Raw genomic sequence first — 13,576 nt, forward strand, 5'->3', positions numbered from 1 at the left:
TGTACATTAACAGGAATAGCGCTTCTGCACTTAACATTAACAGAGCATATTCAACTGTTAATGATACAATTCGAATAACTTAAATTCAAATAAGATATTTAGGTATGTTGAGGTGTAGTTAAATCTATAGCAATACTTGATAGTCTAATAGTATATGCTATAATATAATCTACAATTTATGAGAATTTATCTAGCGTAGTATGTCTTAGTAAGTTAGTAATTCACTAAATTTTTTATAATGTGTATTTAATGAGTTTAGTTCATATATATATAAATATCATTAATTACATAATTTATTAAATTGCTTTATTTCAAAACCATTTTTATGAAATACCTTAAAAAACAAACGAAAACTATAGATTATGTACTGAAGGTTTTCAGAATCGATTATTATTATTGTAATCATAAAAACTTCGATAGCAAAATCTATGGTATAATATGCGAACATACTTTTGTAAAATGTGAATCAGATGGCAACTCTTCCAAAGTTTGTTTGCATAAAAATTTAATAGTTTAGCTTATCGCTAAAATTTTGAACAGTTGGCGCGTTTAGCTGTAATTACTCACGTGCACTCACACCTATATTCAGAGTTACAGAGCTCACAAACCGGTCGTATATTATTAAAATTGATCGTACCAATCAGTGTTACTGAAGCCAGCTTGCGCGCATCAATTGCTCAATTGCGGACACTTCAATTGCCCAAAGTGTACATTTTGCAGATTGTGAAAAGTGTACAAAAATTTTGTTTGCTTTTGTAAGCAACGCAAAGTAAACAACGTCGTCCAGATACTACGCGTCTGTAAGTTCATGTGAAAAATGTGGCTTTTAAATAACTTTCTCTTTTGCTGGTTGTTGTATGCATTGATGATGTCTGCTTTACTTTGGTTTCAACTATTTCAGTGGCACGTACACACGAAATCGACACCATGTCGAATGGCAGTAATGAACGTGCTGAGAATTATTTACAGAACCTTTTAACAAATGGCAGCAAAGAAGGCGATAGCGGAGCAAAATTGGACCTGCCGCCATGGTATGATGAGCAGCTATTCAAGCGGTGAGTGGTGTTTCGACACAAATCAATCAAACTTTCTGTAAATATCTAATTATAAACTGCCCATAAACAGGGGCCAGGGGTACTTTAGGAAATATCGCTTTGTGATGACCTCGGGCATGTTGGCTGGATTAATTGCGGTTCTTGCCATTCCATCGATACTCCGTGTGCTAATCTGCACGCGACAATCATCGAATACCCTTAGTGCCTATCGCCGTTATTTACGCACTATTTTCCATGTGCACGCCTGGTATTTCCACTCGATTGATGATAGGTCCAGCAAACTGTGGACGAGCATTGCGGCTGTGAGGCAGGCACATTCTCGCTCAAGCAAGGCTTGCCAGCGACGAAGTTGCGGTCAGATAACACAAAAGGATTTGGCCTTGACACAATTTGGATTCATTGGCTTTATAACGCTGGGTGCGCATCGTATATCACTTGAAGATGACGATTTTCTTGAGGCCACATCGCATATGTGGCGTGTGCTGGGTTATTTGCTGGGAATTAAGGATTGTTACAATATTTGTGGAAACAGCTGGGAAGAATCCAGGGAGCGTTTAAATATTGTTATGCATAAAGTATATAGGCCGGCGCTAGAGCACACTAGTGAGGAATTTCATCAAATGACCGAAGCACTAGTTCATGGGCTTTGGCATGCAAATCCTATGCTTTCGGTCGGAGCAAATATTTACTTGACCAAGCGTCTGGCGTACGTTAAGGGTTATGAGTACTACAGCTTTGATTATCCTGCAGGCGAGCAGCCTGATCCGCAGCAAAAGTCATACTATTATGATCTTAATTGGTGGGATCGTTTTATAGTTAGTTATGGTCTGTTTATTGTTACTTACTTGCACAAGTACCAAATTGTGCGCTGGTATTTTAATTTCCGAGTTTGGGTATTGGATCTCTTTATGTACTACTTGCCAACCATAGCCATTTGGAAATTTGGATTTAAATCAGCCTATGTGAGCATCTTTCGGCCAGGAGGTGCTGCACATGAGCTGCAATTAAATTTGAAGGAAGAGTAGTTCCGCGTAAAATGTAATCTGTTAAGTGATCTTTGTGATGGGTTTAGAACTTTTTATTTATTATGCTTGTATGTGTTAAAATGTGTTTAGTTACAAATTTAAATAGCGATAAGAATTGCGTCCTATGAATTTTATAGACTTCTTAAATATATTTGTGCAATATGTAGTTTTTAAAAGTTTTACTTTTCTTTTTGTTACAGTATTTAACAATGTTGCGAAATGTTGCCAGCAAAAGAGTATAATACAAGTTTTCTTTTGGTATGGATTAAGATATTAAGACACTTGCGATGGGTGAATATATTTTTCTTTTCAGTTTTTAAAGTGTTAAGATTACTATAAAAATAAATATTAAAACTTCTGCGTATATGCTTTGTATACTTATTAAATATATGAACAATATTTATCATTCGAAAAGCCCGCCCTTTTAATGTTTGTTACAGTTTTCCGCATTGCTCTTGCCAGTAATCGATAGCGATAACAGTATTTATAATGAAATGTAATGCCGGCATTACTATTTATCGATAACATTTTATGTTTTGTTGCTTGCGTCTTTTTTCGGCATTCCAGAATTTCTTTAATTTATAACTAAACAATAATAATAATAAATATAATCATGTTTTATCACGTAAGTTGTAATGCTCAGTTTGCGTTCCATCATATGCTTAATGTTCTCCATATAGATATCGCTCGAACACGAGATTCTGCTACATCCACGTTACTTTGGCCCTCAGTTGTTGGAGACGGTGAAGCAAAAACTCTACTCGGAGGTGGAAGGAACGTGCACGGGCAAATATGGCTTCGTGATAGCAGTCACAACAATAGACCTTATCGGCTCCGGTGTGATACAGCCAGGCCAAGGTTTTGTTGTATATCCAGTAAAATATAAAGCTATAGTGTTCCGACCTTTCAAAGGAGAAGTCCTCGATGCCGTTGTCAAGCAGATCAACAAAGTAGGAATGTTTGCCGAAATCGGACCATTGTCATGTTTTATATCGCACCATGTAAGCTGTTGGGAGTTTGTTTGCATTGCCATTGTGAATAACATATGACACTTTTTAGTCAATTCCTGCTGACATGCAATTCTGTCCAAATGGAAATCCGCCCTGCTACAAGTCCAAAGACGAAGATGTCGTCATCTCTGGTGAGGATAAAATACGTCTCAAGATTGTGGGCACGCGTGTGGACGCCACTGGCATTGTAAGTGGATTGTAACACAATTGTTTATATTTGTTATATCTAATCATTTTATCACAGTTTGCTATAGGAACCCTGATGGATGATTATTTGGGTCTGGTCTGCAATTAAGAAGTGAAAAAGTATACAATTGCTATATATTTGTATATATATATATTAAACTTTAATGAAATGCATTTTAGATTGTTAAATATCTAGGTGTATATATATTATAAATACTTATAAGATTTGATTTAAAGTCAAAGGTACATTATTTTGTAATTTAGTACAATTCTGTGTGTGCAGTTTTTTTTGTGTGGGAGCTAAAAATATGGATGGATATAATTTTAAGTAATTAAATAGCAAGAACTATATTTATATTTATATGCAAATATGCCTTAACATAAGGATAAGCGTACAACAAAGAGGTTTATAACAAGCTTATTTTATATCCTTGCAACACGTTCTTTGTTAGGTGTTATCTGCACAGAATATGCAAGGATATGTTTGCTTCGGTTCGCCGAAGATGAAAGTTTCTTAAAAAAGATTGCACAATAGATAAAAGAATGAGATATAAAAGCATAGTTCCTGCATAGATTTTTTGTTCAGATTAAATACTTAGGTGGCTTAGGCAACGTGCATGATTGTACATTCTCAATGAAGACCGCTATGCAAATTTATATAAAAAGGATGTAGAAAGTTATGCAACGTGTTTCCTCAGACCAGCCGATTCATAAGTCCCAGGAGAACAAATGATGCTTAACAAGCATATCGCGTACACCATCCTTTAGTGGCTGCGATTCCTTGCCACGTTTTGGAGGCAACTCCCAGTCGGGATTTAGATTAAAGGCAAACTGTGAGAGTATGCGCAATTCGCATTTAATTTGCACCCAACCTGGCGAATCAATAAAGCTCCAGGTGTGATACCATTTCTGCACAACTTCCTGGCACGCGCAGAGCACCTCAAGCCACAGATGCAGCACCTGCTCGTTGAGGCCTAGACAGATGAGGGATCGCAGTTTGACATCCATTTGGGCATGTGCGTTATCGTGCGTTTGATTAATCGCTTGCACGCAGCGATAGAGCAATTCCTCGGGAGTCAACACCTTGCCGTCTTCATCAAGGCGATACGTTTTGCAGAGAACCAAACGACTGTACACAGACTTAAAGTCCTTTTCCACCTCCAGGGAAGAAACTTCTTCAATGAATAGCCAAGGATGAATGGGACCGCCTAGGAATGTGGGTCGCTTCATGCCATGCTCGAGGAAGGCTTTAATAGCTGGTGCCAGAGTGCCTCGAACAAGGTCTGTAACAGTCTCCGAGATTGCATCATCGCCAGCTGAGGTATATAACTTGCTGCGCTCATCTAGCAGCTGCACAAACTTCGCTGGAAACCAGCCACGCAAGCCGTTCAGTTCACCCACCCAGCAGTGCTCGTCCTTTTGGCTAATAATAGTGATGATGTCGTTCCGTCTGAAGCCCAGTTCATCGTCATCGTGACGCTCAAAGTCGTGCAGCGCCTTAGCCCGACGTTTACGAGTGCGGGCAACGTTAATGAAGTTTTCGTGATCCTTGGCATGTGATTCGCTGCTGTAGTTGGCCGTCAGTTGAATGTGACCTGCCAGTTTTGGTTCGATCGTAATGAAGTGACGTCCCACTTTTAAAATTGCCTCGCGCAGATCTACCAGTATTTCGGTCTGACGTATGTTTTTGTTCTTTAGCTGATCCGATTCGGGATCTCCACGAAATAGAAATGCCTCTAGTATTGATTTACTTTTACGTACTTGACGTCTGGATAGCTGCTGTTTAGGCAAATTGGCCGCAACCTCTGGATTGCCTATCTGATGACCCTGATCTGTCATCAAATAGGCCAGATGGCGACGCCGATGCGTGTCGATTACGGTCTGGCTCAACGAGCCGCCTACTTCTAGCGCTTGCCGGAAAAGAACCTCAACGTCATCCACCTCGCAACACATAGATAGTGAATTAAAGATTTGTGCCGAGTTTTCCAAGTGCTCGAGATCCTGTTCTTTCACCTTGAGCATACCCAGTGTCAGTTGGAATAGTACAATTGAGCCCTCGTAGAAGAACCAGTCCCAAATGCGCACCAATATCTTCATATGCACTACGTTCGCGAACAGGGTGAGGAACCAGTGGAGTGTTATGAGTGACAAATCAATGTCGTGCCGCTTAAGTGATTCATCTACGCTGGATAAATAGTTGGCTATTAATGTTTGCATCACACGCTGATCTGCTTGAATGCCAAGTAACGTTGAGCTGTAGTACGATGCCGGGAGCAGATCCTCTACAATGGTAACCATCATCCAAAATGCATTCTCCTCCTCCATGAACAGCAGCAGACAAGCGACAATAACGCCGGTGCCCTGGCAGTAACCAATATCCGGAAATAGCCACGCAATGCCGCGCAGGATCCGACGCAATCGTGGTATACCCGTTCCATTTGGATGGCTAAAACACGCATTTGTAGGCAATATGCGCAATAAATCCTTTTCAATTTGCTTCGATGTCATTAACTGATCGTTGCTGGAAGCTGTGAAGTAGGAGAAGATGTATTAGTCTGTTTGCTTGCCTAACGTATTACTAACCCTTGACAATTTCCTGATAGCTCGTTTCGCTTTTTTGTTTTTTGGAGAGCGCACCGGATAGACGCATCCACATTTGTGGCCGCAGACTATGTGGAATACCATTCTGCACCATTTTGCGTAGTTTTTCCGTACGCTGCAACAGTTGGTCGACATGCTCCCAGCTCAGTTCGTTGACCTCTTTGTTGTGGGCGAATTCCAGGTGTGCGATCCACTGCAAACGCTGCTGTGCATCTTCAACAAAAGGTATGCTGAGCAGTTTATTTGAGCTTTGTTCTGGGCCATCCTCTTCCTCAACGCGAAAGCCAAACTCATCAAAGCGGTAGTCGGGCTGATCGTTTGGCCCCGCTGCTGCAAGTTCCGATTCGCCTCCCAGCTTAGCTAGCAGTTCCTGTGGCCACATTGAAGGTGTCAAGGCTGAAAAGGGTCCGCCAGGGTTTGGACGTAAGCCATCAGCAACGCTCAGTTCTTCCATCATAGTTGGCAGTTCCCCTATGTCATCGTCAGAGCTCAAGGTCTGCATTTTACGCTGTGTTCGCAGCGTGGAAAATGAGCAATTTTAATTAGTTTGATAAGCAATCTATCATCTCAATTGAAATGTTACCGTATGTTCTTCACGGCCTACGTAACCCTCGTGGTCGCGACCAAATATGCTTCTAGCCATATCCATAGTTCGTAATTGCAAACTGTCTGTTCACTTAAACATTAAACTATCTTAATATGTACGTGTTTTTTGATTGTTTATTCGTAAAACTTAATTAGTTTTATACACTTGTATTGCATTGTCCCTAACAATACCTCAACTTTCGCCCGTTGTCAGCTGTTCGATGAATTTAGAGTATCGATATATAATTGACAACAGTCTAACGACACTAATATTACCATGAAGCTGTTATCTAATTTTACTGTTAAAAATCAACTGTTAAATTCAAATTTAGTTAAAGTTCGGCGCTCGCGCATTCATAATAATCTTGATAATAATCTTGCTTTTAATCATTACATAATTTTTATGCTAACTATTGATCGTTAATTTCTCGTACCATTGCTGAAAGAAGCAATTACTGCAGAATTACCGTTGGCTGTTAATTAAAATTAAACGAAATGTTAAGTTTCATGCCAAAAACATATGTTACTCTTGCAGCGATATCAGCTGTTATCGTGTTGTACGTTGACTGTTTGCTTTGTGCTGTCGCCAAATGAAAATAAACTATTAATAAATTGACTTTAGAATGCAGATAAAGCCAATTATAACATGTAAGTAGTGTGCTTCTGTAATACAATTGATTAAACTTAAATGTGGCTCTTTACAGATTCTGGCTCATTTCCGCTTTTCCGATCGCTTGAAGCGCAAATACTAAATGCGATCCCATTGGATACTTGCGAATGGCGACGCACCTTCCAAAGACCAACCAAACATGTTCGCTTGGAGGCTCAAACTCAGCAGTTCAGTATCGAACCACTGGAGCGATATAAGCTTGGAGAATGGAGCATACTTGAACACCCCATATTGCACATCTTTGTTACAGAGTGTAATGTAAGTATGTATGTGGGTGTGACTGTGTGATTGGGGATGTTTATGAGGCGGATAAGTGAGCAAGATTTGTGTATCATCATTCAGTAAAGCGAGTTTTTACATAGATTTCTTTTATTTCGTATTTTTTGTAGGACATTGATACATACAAGGCAACGATAAGAGAGGAAATTGAATCGTGGCTTAAGCTGCTAAACAGCTATGGTATATCCGATTGGATGATCTTGTTGGTGGAGACGCTGGACATGCGCAAAACGAAGAACTTATTGCCACGTACCACGGTGCTGGATAAAATACGCTTAGATTTTGGTAGTAAAAACGATGATCGTTGCATTTCCGTATTGAATCCAGCTAAGTTTGAGCAGAAATCGACGGAATCTTTTCGCTGCTTGGTGCAACGCATTCGCTTCCTAATGCTCGCCAGTTACAATCGCAATATAGCCAAATACGAGGAGTTAATACGGAGCAAGCGAGAAAAACGCAATCAGGATGATTGGGACTTTCGTCAATATTTCTTTATGCAGGAGGATCTGGCACTGATATTTGAGAAATTGGAACTTCCGACAGAAGCACTAATACAATATGATGAACTGGATGCCATGTTCTCACAGTTTATCACGCACACGGGCTTCAATGAGAAGCAACAATGGCTGGCGTATTTCAAGCGTCCGCTTACAGCGTTTCATGGCATCTGCTTAAGCCGCGTGGACAAGTTCGAGATGCGTCAGAAAATACGGAATGAGGGAGTCTCACTATTGGAATTCCGTAACTATTTGTTTGAGAGACAAGCCTATTTATTGCTCACATGCAATAATATACCGGAAATAGCGAAACGTTTACTAGGTTTCCTTTTCTCCACGTTGCGTGAGGTGGAGTATATCAAACTAGACTGCCAGGAGGGAGCGCTGAGCTGCTGGGAGTTTGTCTGCGCTCTGGAAGTGCTGCAGCTTTGTGAACAGGCGATGGAACCTAATGAAGTGACGTGTTTCCAGCACTGCGCACCGATTTGGAATCTGGCCAAGGACAAGCTGTATGAGCTGGGTAAACTGTGTGGCTTATTGCCAGGCTGCACGCCAACTTCTGAGCAGTTGCACATTGTGGTGCAGCTTTCATCGGGCATTGGTGATGCACCACCACAGCAGCAGCAACAGTTCCTGCAGGCTATGCCGCAACTGCGTGATCGTTCGCCGAATCGAAAACCTAAGTTGTCGGCGGCGCAACAGCTCAAAGAGGCCTTGGGCTCGAATCAAACATTCCAGAAGCTCTATCTGGAGTTGGCGGAGCTAGCAATCAGCACCTATAAACACGTGACACGCTTAAGATCTGCTCGGTTGGTTGGTCTCGATTTGGGTAAATTCTATTGCGCCTTGAATGAGCCGCATAAAGCGGTGGGTTTCTTTACGGACTTACTGCGAGAATTGAGAGCAGAAAACTGGCATATGCTTAGCTCACAGACGCTGTTGGAACTGGCCAACTGTTATCGAAAGATGGGGGATTCGTTGGCCTACACCAAAACCTGCAGCTCCATATCGTGCTGTGCCGAACTGGAAATTCTCGTGCGCACCTTCTATTTTGACGAGTTCCTCAAGTCGTTGAAATCGCTGGACACAACTTTATCGGCGCAGCCGTCCATTGAGAATGCCAACTACTGCGTGCTGGAGGATCATTTTCGCACGCTAGACATCGAAGTGCTTAATTCAAAGACAATTATACAAGATGACCACCTGCTGGTGCAACTAAAGTTGGAAAGTCTTTATCCGCGTGAGATTGTAGTTGAATGCATAAAGCTTTGTTATGAGCTGCATTTAGCAAACTATTTGGAGGACGGCATGCAGGAAGTAGCTCTGAAAGATTCTGGATCGCAGCTAAAGGTGTCTTTACAGCTCTTCCATAAGCAGGACAATACGTTGAACTGTGCCTCGGTCGTTTGTGACACGCCGAAAACAAAACAACCGGTACGACGCACCAGCAGCACCAAGCGCAAACTCTCGCCCAGCGTTCAGGCTGACTTCACCAACATCGTGCAGATTGAGAACACTGCCCTGCAGCCGGGCATCAATCTAATCGAGTTAAAGGGTAAGGCAACTCGTGTTGGACGTTGGCAGTTTAAGCAGTTATGCATTAGCATGTCCAGTCTAGAGTTTCTCTCGGAGCAATTGCCGTTGAGTTTACAGCCACCTAGCTTCGAGATATGCACCAAGCCAGCAAGCGCCTCGCTGGAGTTCAAGACACTTATTGCGGGCATTATACAGCCCATTAATTTGAATGTTGCCGGCGGCAGTTTCATCTTTCCAGCAGATGCAAAGATCACATTGCGCTGCTCCAAGAATTTACGCGTACGACAGGCTCTCGAATCAGATGGGACGCTCAGCAATAGCGATGCCAACTTCGACAATGTTTTGCAGTTTCCTTTGCTTCAATTCAAATCTTTCGAGGAGCGTTGCATACCGCTTGAGGTGCTTACCGATATGCCTGGTCGTAAAGTGGGAAAACATCACGAGCATCATATAACGCTCAGTTGTCCCTGGTCGCGCACTGATATTCAAATACCCATTGAATTTCAGCCCGCCATGGAGGCGACGTGCCGGCTGCACACGTGCGGCACACAAAAGTTCCTGCAAGTCATTATGAAGGGTCTGGATGCACGGCTACTGCTGCAGAACGCCAAGGTGAAGTGTGATGTAGCCGGCGTGCGGCTGCTCGATCTCAATCCTGAGTCGCAGACCCCAATTGTAAGTCAGCAAAACAGTTTAAAAAATGTTATTTATCCATTTCTTGCAATTTTAGGAAATTTATAAATCGTTGACGGTCACATATCTGTATGAGATACAAGTAGAGCCTCTGAAAGCGGAGCACGAACTACCCATCGTCAAGGTGCACTTTGTGGTCAAGTATGCCACTCCATCTCAGCCGCAGGTTTGGCGGAATTATGGCTGTGCCTTCGATCTGGTTGACTATTCAACGCTTTTCAAGCTGCAGGCACAGCTTGAGCCGAACGAACTCTGTCGCCTGCGCACTGTTTGCAATTTGAATATAAAGATAACTAAAATCAATGAGAACCCATATGTTGATCTAATGTACGAGGTGCTTAATGATCAGAATCTGTGGGCCGTATGTGGGCGTTCTGCTGGTAAGTCGTTATTTATCTCCTTTAACTGGATTATTCCATTCGCTTATTATTTAATTCTAATTTCCCGACACGTGATATACACTTAAATGCATATTAAGACATGGGTAAGTTTTTTGGTTTATGAACACACGTAGTGGCGATCATTTAGATCTATTAACCCAACATTAAAGCATTCGAAAATAATCGAACGTCTGAAAGCTTACTACAAGTAGGCACTCATATTATTTGAGGTATCTCAGTCACTTCTTTAAATGAAATTTAAATAATCCTTCATATATTATATTTCATTATAAATTAATATTGTTTTCGAAATATTAAATCCATTACTTAAATTTAAATTTACACTAAACATTAACAGCTCTCATAGAATGTTCAGATTTAAATAACTGATGTTACTTATTCAAAACTAGTTATAATATAATTTTATGAGAGAGTAGTCATAATAGGTAAACTTTTAGACGTTCTTTTAGTAGTAAATTTAAACTTCGGTTTAACCGAAATTTGCTTTCCCTACAGTTAAGCAATTATTGGCCCATATCGACGACAAATTTATGCTTGCATTTTTGTGATTCACTTTATGATATTCTAATAATTTTCATTTAATAATTTTTCAGGCGTTGTATCGATGAAGGATGTGGACTGCCATTCGATATCGCTGGATGTTATGCCGTTAAGCACGGGCTTTCTTCCCATGCCCAGTATACGACTGTCCAAGTATACAGCGGGTGGCAAAAATAAATCAGATGCCCATTCCAGGGTACATCCGTTTCCCCCCGGCCAGGTGTACAACTCAACCAAAAGCATGCAGATCCATGTCATAGCGAGTGTCAGCGGTGACCAGTGAACAGCCAAATAAATATAACAAAGTATTATTTATTGTTAATAAGCGCAACATAATAATAGACAGATCAAGTTAAGATCCAACTCGTTAACTGTTTAATTCTTTAGCTAGCTTTGCCAACTGTTGTTCCTCTACACGGTAAAACTGCCAGCATTCAGATTTGGTTAAATTCGTTGCGCCTAGGCGATTATAAAATTCACACGCCGGATTCCAACTAAGCACATGAAAGTCCAATCGTCGGCAGCTCAATCGAACCGCAATTGCGGCTACCTCCCGAAAGATTCGTGCACCGGTGCCCTGCCCACGATGAGCTGGACGCACATAGAGGTCCTCAAGAAATAGGGAACGGCCTTGCCAGGTGGAGTACGAGTAGAAGCAGATCGCATAGCCAATGCTGGAGCTGTTGAAAGAAATGTTAAAATGTTGATTTAATGCCGTCAAAATGTTATCCGATTGCCGAGTCAAACAGCGAGCACAAATGTTTGCCAAACAGATTTCCCATTTGCCTATTTGGTTTGATCAGTAAACATTTGCGTTGCGTCTTTCAGCTTGACGCCTGGCTAGCCAATGATCTCTCGTCTTAACATTTATTTGTCCTCATTTACTTTGTGGCATTGTCCGTAAGCACATAGATTTGACAATATTCGTGACCGCCATCTAAGCCCGAATCACGTATCAGATCTGCATGTGGGCAAACAATCAACAAGGTGACAAATTATTCTCTAATTTTCTACTCACCCTGCTCGCTCAGCTGGGGGCCATCGCTCATGCGTTCAAAGTCGGCCAGTTCCTTGGGTAGAGTTCAGTTAACTTTTCAATATTGTATTTATTAAATATATTTAGTTAAATACACTTTACTTGTATCATTTCGATCACTGCTTTCATATCCGTTTTTTCAGCCCTACGAAATGTAAAATTATCCTTCTGCGACATGCTGCTGTAAGCTTAAAGACTGATCCGTAACGTGGTTCTATGAAAACTAATCGGTGTTCTATGTGTTTGCGTTGCCGGCAAATGAGCTTATCTAAAATCTCAAGTGTAGCGGCCTTATCATATGGTTTATAAACTTAAACAACGGAACGGAGTTGTCGTCTTTTACAAATCTCACTTTCACTGAACTAGTTCCAAAAATGCAAGGAAATCCTAATAATAAAAAGTCAATGATAAAAAACTAATTTAAATATTGATTGAATTATGAATATTTTTTTGAAAGGAAAATACATTTATATAATATTAAAAATTTCTCTTTTCGGATGACAAAAATATTATAAATGTAGTTGAGCATATGAAATATATATATTTATAAAAATGAGTTATTTATTTATAAACAATACATACAAATTCTTCATTTATTTTTAAATATATACATACTTACGCTTATAATATTATTGCCAGTTACAGGTAAAGTGGAATATTAAACTGTGTTAAAATGTAATAATAAATAATACTCTATAGCCAAAGCTTTAATTCCAATCAATTATAAATTATATATGCTTTTGAATATATAATTTTAAACAAAAATTTCTGCAAAAATACAAAATAAAACATTTTACAGTAAAAACGAGGACCTCTAAAAAGTACAATTCCAGCTGAACTCAGTGCAGCACATACAATTTCAATCTATTTGAGTTTATAGTTAGTTGCCTGTTGCTCCTCCCAGAGCTGAATGCTTGGCTCTATCTTATCAGCAGTCGAACATTACTTATGAGCATGGAGCACAGCTAATAAACACAATTGACCCCATAGCAAACCTCTAGAGGCGTTTTACATATTTCAATAATTTTTATTTTTTTTTTACTTTTCAATTTTTTGTTTAGTTTTTTTCGTTTGGTTTTATTTTTGAAATCTTCTTACTTATCTTCAACGACACCGTCACGATGATGCGGCTAAAGATTATATATATATATATATGTATATATATATGCATATGTATATATATATACATATCATATATAGTAGGTTATTTATGTCGTCAATGCGAACCGATCTTCAAGCTTTAGCCTCGGCGCATTTTTCAATTTCTTTGGTATTTTCCAACTGATTTATTGTTGTTGTTGCTCGACTCGGCTTATCTGGTTGTCGTTTCGCTTATTGTAATTCCCGCTTTTAATTCTTTTTAAATGAGCATTAATATTTTATATTTAAATTAAATTATCGCTGGGCACCCAAAAGGCAAAACAATGCAACAAAGCCAAACAAAAGAAAGAAAACGCTGATA

At 40.1% G+C, this 13,576-nt stretch overlaps 5 protein-coding genes across 6 annotated transcripts; 3 read left to right on the forward strand and 2 right to left on the reverse strand.

Annotated features, from left to right (window-relative positions):
• Positions 1-455: 455 nt before the first annotated feature.
• On the forward strand, positions 456-2,194 carry LOC111600268. The gene is made up of 3 exons (XM_023316316.2): positions 456-800; positions 902-1,055; positions 1,126-2,194. The coding sequence occupies exons 2-3, from the start codon at positions 928-930 to the stop codon at positions 2,078-2,080; spliced, it is 1,083 nt and encodes a 360-aa protein (XP_023172084.2). The 5' UTR covers positions 456-800; positions 902-927; the 3' UTR covers positions 2,081-2,194.
• Positions 2,195-2,611: 417 nt separating this feature from the next.
• Positions 2,612-3,430, forward strand: LOC111599766 (DNA-directed RNA polymerase II subunit RPB7). The gene is made up of 4 exons (XM_030222890.1): positions 2,612-2,705; positions 2,761-3,081; positions 3,140-3,277; positions 3,335-3,430. Exons 1-4 carry the CDS (start codon positions 2,694-2,696, stop codon positions 3,383-3,385), a joined length of 522 nt encoding a protein of 173 aa, XP_030078750.1. The 5' UTR covers positions 2,612-2,693; the 3' UTR covers positions 3,386-3,430.
• A 98-nt stretch (positions 3,431-3,528) lies between these two features.
• On the reverse strand, positions 3,529-6,687 carry LOC111599765 (small G protein signaling modulator 3 homolog). Its single transcript, XM_023315522.2, has 3 exons — positions 6,461-6,687; positions 5,860-6,385; positions 3,529-5,804 (listed from the first exon to the last, which is right to left on the reverse strand). The coding sequence occupies exons 1-3, from the start codon at positions 6,524-6,526 to the stop codon at positions 3,985-3,987; spliced, it is 2,412 nt and encodes an 803-aa protein (XP_023171290.1). The 5' UTR covers positions 6,527-6,687; the 3' UTR covers positions 3,529-3,984.
• Positions 6,688-7,007: 320 nt separating this feature from the next.
• On the forward strand, positions 7,008-11,441 carry LOC111599768 (trafficking protein particle complex subunit 10). Its single transcript, XM_030222888.1, has 5 exons — positions 7,008-7,110; positions 7,167-7,390; positions 7,522-10,119; positions 10,175-10,517; positions 11,132-11,441. Exons 1-5 carry the CDS (start codon positions 7,086-7,088, stop codon positions 11,359-11,361), a joined length of 3,420 nt encoding a protein of 1,139 aa, XP_030078748.1. The 5' UTR covers positions 7,008-7,085; the 3' UTR covers positions 11,362-11,441.
• Positions 11,410-12,809, reverse strand: LOC111604624 (diamine acetyltransferase 2). Of its 2 annotated transcripts, XM_023322753.2 has the most exons (5): positions 12,734-12,809; positions 12,217-12,501; positions 12,097-12,148; positions 11,964-12,039; positions 11,410-11,758 (listed from the first exon to the last, which is right to left on the reverse strand). In XM_023322753.2, the coding sequence occupies exons 2-5, from the start codon at positions 12,289-12,291 to the stop codon at positions 11,446-11,448; spliced, it is 516 nt and encodes a 171-aa protein (XP_023178521.1). In that variant the 5' UTR covers positions 12,292-12,501; positions 12,734-12,809; the 3' UTR covers positions 11,410-11,445. The 2 variants fall into 2 exon arrangements, with proteins under 2 accessions (XP_023178521.1, XP_023178522.1); XM_023322754.2 differs by lacking the exon at positions 11,964-12,039 and having other exon boundaries at positions 11,550-11,758.
• Positions 12,810-13,576: the final 767 nt, after the last annotated feature.

Source organism: Drosophila hydei, unplaced genomic scaffold (assembly GCF_003285905.1).
Source record: "Drosophila hydei strain 15085-1641.00,03,60 unplaced genomic scaffold, DhydRS2 tig00000063-arrow-pilon, whole genome shotgun sequence".
NCBI classification, from domain to species: Eukaryota; Metazoa; Arthropoda; class Insecta; order Diptera; family Drosophilidae; genus Drosophila; species Drosophila hydei.

What these genes read in the sequence shown, in the direction of transcription:
- LOC111600268 (XM_023316316.2), top strand. Translation starts at nt 928, where the DNA reads ATGTCGAATGGCAGTAATGAACGTGCTGAGAATTATTTACAGAACCTT. An exon ending in GATGAGCAGCTATTCAAGCG is followed by an intron (nt 1,056 to 1,125) that starts GTGAGTGGTGTT and finishes GCCCATAAACAG; the next exon opens with GGGCCAGGGGTACTTTAGGA.
- LOC111599766 (XM_030222890.1), top strand. An exon ending in CATGTTTTATATCGCACCAT is followed by an intron (nt 3,082 to 3,139) that starts GTAAGCTGTTGG and finishes GACACTTTTTAG; the next exon opens with TCAATTCCTGCTGACATGCA. An exon ending in GTGTGGACGCCACTGGCATT is followed by an intron (nt 3,278 to 3,334) that starts GTAAGTGGATTG and finishes ATTTTATCACAG; the next exon opens with TTTGCTATAGGAACCCTGAT.
- LOC111599765 (XM_023315522.2), bottom strand. Translation starts at nt 6,526, where the DNA reads ATGGATATGGCTAGAAGCATATTTGGTCGCGACCACGAGGGTTACGTA. An exon ending in TAGGCCGTGAAGAACATACG is followed by an intron (nt 6,386 to 6,460) that starts GTAACATTTCAA and finishes CTGCGAACACAG; the next exon opens with CGTAAAATGCAGACCTTGAG. An exon ending in CTATCAGGAAATTGTCAAGG is followed by an intron (nt 5,805 to 5,859) that starts GTTAGTAATACG and finishes CCTACTTCACAG; the next exon opens with CTTCCAGCAACGATCAGTTA.
- LOC111599768 (XM_030222888.1), top strand. Translation starts at nt 7,086, where the DNA reads ATGCAGATAAAGCCAATTATAACAT. An exon ending in GATAAAGCCAATTATAACAT is followed by an intron (nt 7,111 to 7,166) that starts GTAAGTAGTGTG and finishes GGCTCTTTACAG; the next exon opens with ATTCTGGCTCATTTCCGCTT. An exon ending in CGTATGTGGGCGTTCTGCTG is followed by an intron (nt 10,518 to 11,131) that starts GTAAGTCGTTAT and finishes ATAATTTTTCAG; the next exon opens with GCGTTGTATCGATGAAGGAT.
- LOC111604624 (XM_023322753.2), bottom strand. Translation starts at nt 12,291, where the DNA reads ATGTCGCAGAAGGATAATTTTACATTTCGTAGGGCTGAAAAAACGGAT. An exon ending in CCCCCAGCTGAGCGAGCAGG is followed by an intron (nt 12,040 to 12,096) that starts GTGAGTAGAAAA and finishes GCCCACATGCAG; the next exon opens with ATCTGATACGTGATTCGGGC. An exon ending in CTTACGGACAATGCCACAAA is followed by an intron (nt 11,759 to 11,963) that starts GTAAATGAGGAC and finishes TTCTTTCAACAG; the next exon opens with CTCCAGCATTGGCTATGCGA.